This window comes from Culex pipiens, chromosome 2 (genome assembly GCF_016801865.2).
Source record: "Culex pipiens pallens isolate TS chromosome 2, TS_CPP_V2, whole genome shotgun sequence".
NCBI lineage: Eukaryota > Metazoa > Arthropoda > Insecta > Diptera > Culicidae > Culex > Culex pipiens.
The window spans coordinates 142,381,930-142,389,506 of record NC_068938.1 but is presented as its reverse complement, the minus strand read 5'-3'; the positions used below and the strand labels follow the sequence as shown (position 1 = coordinate 142,389,506).

At 37.4% G+C, this 7,577-nt stretch overlaps 1 protein-coding gene across 5 annotated transcripts in view; it reads right to left on the bottom strand.

The window, feature by feature from the left end:
* Positions 1 to 935: 935 nt before the first annotated feature.
* LOC120417976 (zinc finger protein 768-like) overlaps positions 936 to 7,577 on the bottom strand; it is a 92,828-nt gene continuing 86,186 nt past the window's right edge. For 2 of the 5 annotated variants that reach the window (XM_052709113.1, XM_039580214.2), the window contains 3 exons: positions 4,616 to 5,175; positions 4,442 to 4,546; positions 940 to 3,734 (listed from right to left, as the gene is read on the bottom strand). In XM_052709113.1, the coding sequence (XP_052565073.1) occupies positions 3,183 to 3,734; positions 4,442 to 4,546; positions 4,616 to 5,175 (1,217 nt within the window). In that variant the 3' untranslated portion in view covers positions 940 to 3,182. Of the gene's footprint in view, positions 3,735 to 4,441; positions 4,547 to 4,615; positions 5,176 to 7,577 lie in introns of all 5 variants that reach the window. The other 3 variants (XM_052709116.1, XM_052709115.1, XM_052709114.1) reach the window with 3 other exon arrangements.

The following is a 7,577-nucleotide window of genomic DNA, read 5'->3' as shown; positions in this document are numbered from 1 at the left end:
ATTATCCCATAGTTCTAGCCAATTCTAGCAAAGTCCCTTAGGGGGTATATCAAATAATTAAAAAAATCAACTTTCAAAATTTTAACTATTTAGATTAATTTCAGCTTAAGGACCCCATTTCATGGCCAAGATAATGATCCCGACGAAATTGGTCAAAATTATCCCATAGTTCTAGCCAACTTTGGCAAAGTTCTTTAGGGGGTATATCAAATAATTAAAAAAATCAACTTCCAAAATTTCAACTTTTTAGAATTATTTTAGCTTAAGGACCCCATTTCATGGCCAAGATAATGACCCCGACGAAATTGGTCAAAATTATCCCATAGTTCTAGCCAATTTTAGTAAAGTTCTTTAGGGGGTATAACAAATAATGAAAAAAATCCACTTCCAAAATTTCAACTTTTTAGACTAATTTAAGCTTAAATACCCCATTTCATGGCCAAAATAATGACCCCGACAAAATTGGTCAAAATTATCCCATAGTTCTAGCCAATTCTAGCAAAGTCCCTTAGGGGGTATAACAAATAATGAAAAAAATCAACTTCCAAAATTTCAACTTTTTAGAATAATTTAAGCTTAAGGACCCCATTTCATGGCCAAAATAATGACCCAGACAAAATTGGTAAAAATTATACCATAGTTTTAACCATTTTAAACAAAGTCCCTTAGCGGGTATATCAAATAATTAAAAAAATCAACTTTCAAAATTTAAACTTTTCAGAATAATTCTAGCTTAAGGACCCCATTTCATGGCCAAAATAATGACCCCGATGAAATTGGTCAAAATTATCCCATAGTTCTAGCCAATTTTAGCTAAGTCCCTTAGGGAGTATATCAAATAATTAAAAAAATCAACTTTCAAAATTTAAACCTTTTTAGAATAATTTTAGCTTAAGGACCCCATTTCACGGCCAAAATAATGACCCCGACGAAGTAAGACAAAACTATCCCAAAGATCTAAACATATTTAACAAAAGAAAAAATAATAATAGATTGTGTTATGGACACTTAGAAACTTTTCCATTTGTGCGATTTATGGTAATTATTTTTCTAAGTCAGTATACCGAACGAATAACAAATTTTGTTATTAGGAGAGTTTTTGAAATGTATAACATTTCCTCTTATTAGCGTGTTATTAAACATTTTCAATATAATATCACTTCAATACCAAATTTTGTTATTTTATCAGAAACTGTTATTATTTTTTCTTCTTGAAGTTGAACTTCAGGATAAAATAATAACACTTTTTGTTATTTTAACAGGATTTGTTATTGAAATATTATTAATTTTGTTATTACCGTCTGCCCGGGTTTCTGGCAACACCGTCATGAGATATCCTGACTTAAGTGAAATTCATCGATCTTTTCAAGACCAAATTAATTAAATTTGGACGAATACCACTTTTGAAACCACGTTTCAATTAAGCGTGTTATGAGCCAATTACATTTTTTTACTCTCTGGCATACTGTCCTGATAAATGTTACTCAATTAAATTCATAGAAATTTCAACGTCGAATGCAGAATGTTTATTTGAAAATCACTGGCACGGCACCACCTCACTGTTAATCGTTGTAAAGGTGATTTAATTTTATCCCAACGTTCCTTTAACACATCTCGCCAAATTTGAAGTTTCAGTTTCGTTAAGAATTTGGACACGCAACATTTTTGGACAGGTCTTTCAAACGAGTTGTCGATGTTTTTTGTAACAATCTATATTTTAAGAGATTGACTCAACTAAAAAACCCGAGCAGACGGAAATAACGTGGGAATTACCTTTTTTGATTTTTGAAAATACTAGGCTAATAACATTTTATGTTATTTATAACAAGATTTGTTATTGGTCGTTATGATTTTTTTGTTATTGGATTGTTATTGTAATAAAAGACTAATAACATTTTTAGTTATTCTTCAAACAAATCTTTGTTATTATTTTTTGTTATTTTAACAACAAATCCGATCATCCCAATAAGAGTTAGAGGTATAACATAACAAAAAATGTTATTCCAAAGTTGTTATGGCTGTCAACCAATATCAGACCAATAACAAATTTTGTTATGATAACATAAACTGTTATTTAACCCTTATGCAAAAATGGATTTTTCAAGAAGATTCCATAACACTTTTTGTTATTTTAACAATATTTGTTATTGAAATGGCATGAATTTTGTTATTACCGTCTGCCCGGGAATGCTCATATTAAAAAAATCGCAAATCTGTCAAAATTTAATTCGACAAAAAATCAAAAGCAAAAATTATTACTATCAGTTCGTGGTGATCATGATGCTCTTGTAGCACCTTGTAGCACGTGCATTTTAGGCTTTATTGGGCTATCGACACCTTTTTGAGCAGCATTCATGGCCTCAACTTTCGACCTTTGCAGATCCACAAAATTCGTTTTAAATCTCGTCATACCAACAGTTGTTCCGGTCAGATATTTCGTATCACAAAATTTATATGGGAATTTTAGTCAGATGCAATTTTACACTCGAAATGTTCTAATTTTACAAAAAAATCATCTGAACAGGGTAGCAAAAGTACTGCCATCAGGGGTGACATTGGGTCTGGGGGTGAGATTGGGAGAGCAACCACGCTTACCCCTACACCACGGTTCCCGGTAACCCCGAATGACGATACAAGCAATTTTGAAATTCTAAGGAAAACCTTTAAATTTTGAAATTACGGAACAAAAAATTAATTTCAAGCAAGAATAAATCACAAATCATTTACCATCAACCAAGCGTCACCATTAAAACTTACATGTCGTAATGATTTAGTGGAGGCGCATGGTTAACCAACTTGAAAATTTAATCGCTTAACTCAAAATATCACCACATTTGTATGTCATCAAATGAATATCACAATTTACGTCTCCTTCCACGCTTCATGTCATCATATGCTTCAATCTTTCAATCGGAAGGTGAAAAATTTGCACAAACTTCTTAGTACTGTAATTGCTCATCAGTATTTCTGTTGTATCATTCCCATATGGTTCGTTACTGGTTTATCATTAGCTTATAGAAACCGCAGTGTGTTTGAGATGCCTTTTTTTCCCAAAAGATTCCAACCGTAACCACCTATTGATGGATCGCAATCAGTGCCGGTGGTCCGATGGACGTCGCTGGCCGAAGCGTTTGCGGCGCAGCCGGCTGAGCTGGCGGCATTTGCTGTCCCTCCAGCGGATGTCACTGGGCCACGACGGCTTGAGGCGCGGGCGCTGTTATGACCGCTGTGACCGACGGTGGAACTGCTGAGGTCACGCTGGGCTGCTGGGGATTCACCGCGGTAGATCCCGGTGCGGTGGCCGCAATCGGCTGCGGAGGGGCAGGTGGTCCACCGTTGGCCGTCGGCTGTTGGTTTGCTGCTACGACGGCGGCCGCCGCACCCGTTATGAACGGTTGGTTGAAGGGCGGTCCGTAGCACTGGGGGAAGTACAGCTCGTGCTTGACTGGGCCGGCCATCCGCTGGATCAGATTGTTCTGCTTGTTGTCGATCAGGAAGTTCGGGGAGACCTTTTGCTCCAGGGCGCTGTTGTTGTTGTTGTTGTTATGGTTATTGTTATTATTATTATTGTTGTTGTTGTTATTATTATTATTCAACGCCGCAGCCATTGTGGCCGATTTCCGGGATTTCGACGAATGCGGGTTCATGTGATTATCGATGTGCTTCTTGACTTCCTGTTCAGTGCCGAAACGGCGCCGGCAGTTGGGCATTGGGCAGCAGAACGGACGGTCACCCTGGAAATAGCAAAAAAGTAATTTTAGTAATGGGTCGTGCAGTAACCACGTGGTCCTCAATTTGTAATTGCATTGTTAAGTTGATAAGACCGATTCTGTCAGCAAATTTTGCATAAAGTATCCCAAACAAATCATCACAAAGCCAGAAATTGTGATTAATTGCATTCTCATCGAAAGTTCACCACAAGGCAATTTAAAACATGTTCTTTTTAAACATGATACGAATTCGTAAGTCGCGCAAGGAACAATACACGGCCATCAATCAAAAAAGGGCCACCACAAGATCGAGAAACGTGAATTCCCACCTGCATTCAAAATTAAAAAAAAAAATCAAACCTGTGGTAGGATGAGAGTGCAAAATGCATGATGCGTGATATTTAAACCTCTGACATGAACTCGAGCACTAAAGAAATGGCGAGGAAATGCTCTGATTCAGAATTTATGATTAATTGTTTTTGATTTATTTAAAATTAAAATGAATGCGGATTTTTTTTTTTGTTTTTTTTTTAACTCATTCTACTCAATATGGAACATTTTTTGGAATCCAGAATACACATTTGTGTGATAGATCTATTCTATAACGGAACGGAAAACAGAAATTCATTTTTTGCAGGGAGAGGATAATTTTTCCTGTTCCTGCTAGTGTTTCCTCTAGATTGCACTGTGGAGTAATCTTTGCCTTTCCTGAGGAGTAACAATTGTACAACTACCTGGTGCGTCCGCGTGTGCTGATCCAGGATGGCCTTCTGCCGGAAGTCCTTGCCACACTGGCCACATTTGTACGGCTTCTCGCCGGTATGGATGCGAATGTGCTGAAAAAAAAAACCACAAGCAATTTTAAAATGTTAAATTTCAAATTCAAAGCCTCTCCAAATCCCAACCTGGTTCAGTATCGTCCGCTGCCGGAAGAACCGCGGACAGTACGGACACCCGAACGGCTTCTCGTTGGTGTGGATGCGCAGGTGCTGGGTCAGGTGGGACTGCTGGCGGAACCGCTTGCCGCACTCCGGACACGGGTAGGGCCGCGACTCGATGTGGATGCAACCGTGCTGGAGCAGGGTGCTCTTCTGCTTGAACTCTTTCTGGCAGATCGGACAGCGCACGTACAGCGGCATGCCGGCGGACCGACCGTGCTGGATCACGTCCGGTAGCATGGTCTTGCCGTTGGCCGATGGCTTGTTGTTTAGGTAGGGCAGATTGTTGCCGAAGATCGAGTGGTTGACGCCGCCGCCCTTGGAGTCTTTGAAGTACGACGGGTACTGGAGGCTGCCCTCGGGCGAGAAGCAGGCTCGTGATTCGGGCGTTCCGCCCTGGGACGTGGCTTCGTCGCCGAACGCTTGCTCGTCCTTGGGCTGACCTTCCTGTTCCGGTGGGTAGGGGACGTCCTGGGGCCACAGGGTGGCGTGTGGACCATTTTTAAAGATCAGGTGCGGAGAAACGTCTGTTTTTTTTGGAGAAGAAATAGATTTCGTTAAGACTTGTGTGACGATTTGGGGTGGATCGGGTGGTTTGTTTCAATTTTGTATAGAAATTTTGAGTAAAATTTTCCGAAACGTGTGTGGCCAATATGAGAGCAGTTTGATTTTCTAAATTTTGAAAAATGAAATGTCGAAAAGTGGAGAAACGACACCCGAAATAAATGAAGAAGGAGGGAAAATTGGTTAATGGGTCATTCCATGTAAAATCTCACAAACTCCGAGAAAGTTATCCCACTAGAAATTATTTTTTTTTAGAATTTATGTTTTAATGATAATTTAAGAATTTTATTAAATCTATTACGATGAAGTGATAGCAAACCAAAGATAATTTTGTATTAAATGATCAATAAAAGCTTTCAAACCTCGTATCAAACAGTTGTTGAAATAAAAATATTAATCAAAATAGTGATATGTTTTTGACAACGATTCATTCTTCGCGAGCTCTCATGAAATAGGAAAAGTAACCCTGATGCCTGATTTTTGTGAAACTTTGTATGTATCAGAATTTTACGGAAACCTTTTTTTTGAAAAAGTAATGATTTGGCAACTGTTTTTCCAAGTTCTTTCCGAAAAAACTTCGTACATTTTGAAAAGTATTTTTTTTTGAAAATTCAAAATAAATATTTAAGATTTTCAATTAAAAGGTTTTTGGTGGTTCGTACCTTGCTTGAACTTAAAGATTTAAAAAAAGAAACAGTGTTGCCGTCCTCACTGAGGTAAGGCTTTAATCCTGCTCTAATAATGAACATTTTATCAAAAGTTCGGTGACCCACCTTCATGTATAAATCTGGAGTTTTTTTTGAAAAGGTCCGAAAAACCAATTAGCAAAAATGCCTCAAAAATTGTCATTTTTGAAAAAATCTTTTTTTACAGGTTAAATCCCATTTAAAATTTAAATGCAAAGCCCTGGCTCCTGATAGGGTGGAGTAGTCATCAATGAGACACGGGGAACAATGATAAAAGCTGGAGTTTTTTTTAAAAGGTCCAATAAACCAAATTTTCAGTTTTTGCTTTTTGGGTGTTTTTTAATATCCCTGACTCAAGGCGGTTTTGAAAACACCCAAAAAGCAGAAACTGAAAATTTGGTTCATTGGACCTTTTAAAAAAAACTCCAGAAATGGCTCTCACAAGTCGTAGTTTCAATCAATCAGGCTCATATTTGGGGGAAAGGTGTGTCTACATGATACACGTCTGCCATAATAGTGGCTTTGGTTATGGAAGCTCCCTTGCAAAGTTATTCATAAATGTTTGATTCTGGGGTGTAAAAGTAAATTATGGACAAAAAATACTTTTTCGCTCGTTGGCTGCCATTTACACCAAAACTAATATTTCTTTAAATTTCTTTCGACGTTCCATAGGGATTGAGTTGTGCTACAATGTCCTTTCATTAGGTTTGACCAAAATTTAGAATATACCCATAATCCAGGGCTGTCTCATTGTTTCCCACTCATATCAGCCCATGGGTAACAATGAGACACTTCGATTTTTCTTCATTAAACTTTTCAAAATCTATGGAAATCTTTCAAAACATGAATTGAAAGTAATTTTTGGCATATTTATAGAGTTTTAAACTCATTTAACATACAAATTTATCTTCTTATATATATATAAAAAATTTCGACGGTTTTGTTCGAACGCGAATTAGTTCAAAACGGAGTGGCGGAACGAGGTGCTTTTTGTTGCGTTGGGTTCGTATAAGTTCAAGGAAGGTTCTTACGCCAAAAAGTTACAACTTTGGCCACTCTGGAACCGATTCCGGAAAATCTGCTGATTGTATAGGAAAAGTTACGTAAAATCAAATTTTGATCACAGGAGGCTGAATAAGCAAAAAAGTTAAAAACGTCAACAAACGAAAAAAGGCAGAACGAAGTTTGTCGGGTTTAGCTTGTTTGGTTTAAATATATGGATTTTACAAAATTTAAATACTTTTTAGTATAACTTTTGTTAATTAAACTTTCATGTTGGCAAAATTGCTCTAAAATGTTCAAGGCTAATCGCCTGCTATGGAACAATCCAAAAACTTCAAGTTTTACTAGAAAAATATTGATTTTCATAGAGTGTCTCATTGTTCCCTAGCTGTCTCATTGTTCCTGCCAAGTGCGTCTACAATGAGACAGTTGAATAACTCTGGCTGTAGATGTCGGATCGATCTCATATTTTGGCTATTGTTAGAACACATTAAAAGAAAGAAAATGTAACAAAAAGCTCATTAAAACATGCTGATGAAAAAAATAATCGAGGAATGTTGAAAACCAAAAGTGTCTCATTGATGACTACCCTACCCTACGTCCAATCAAGCTCATATTTGGGATTTGGGCTCAGTATGCCCACGGAAACAAACCCTTATATGCCCGCCAAAAAGTCA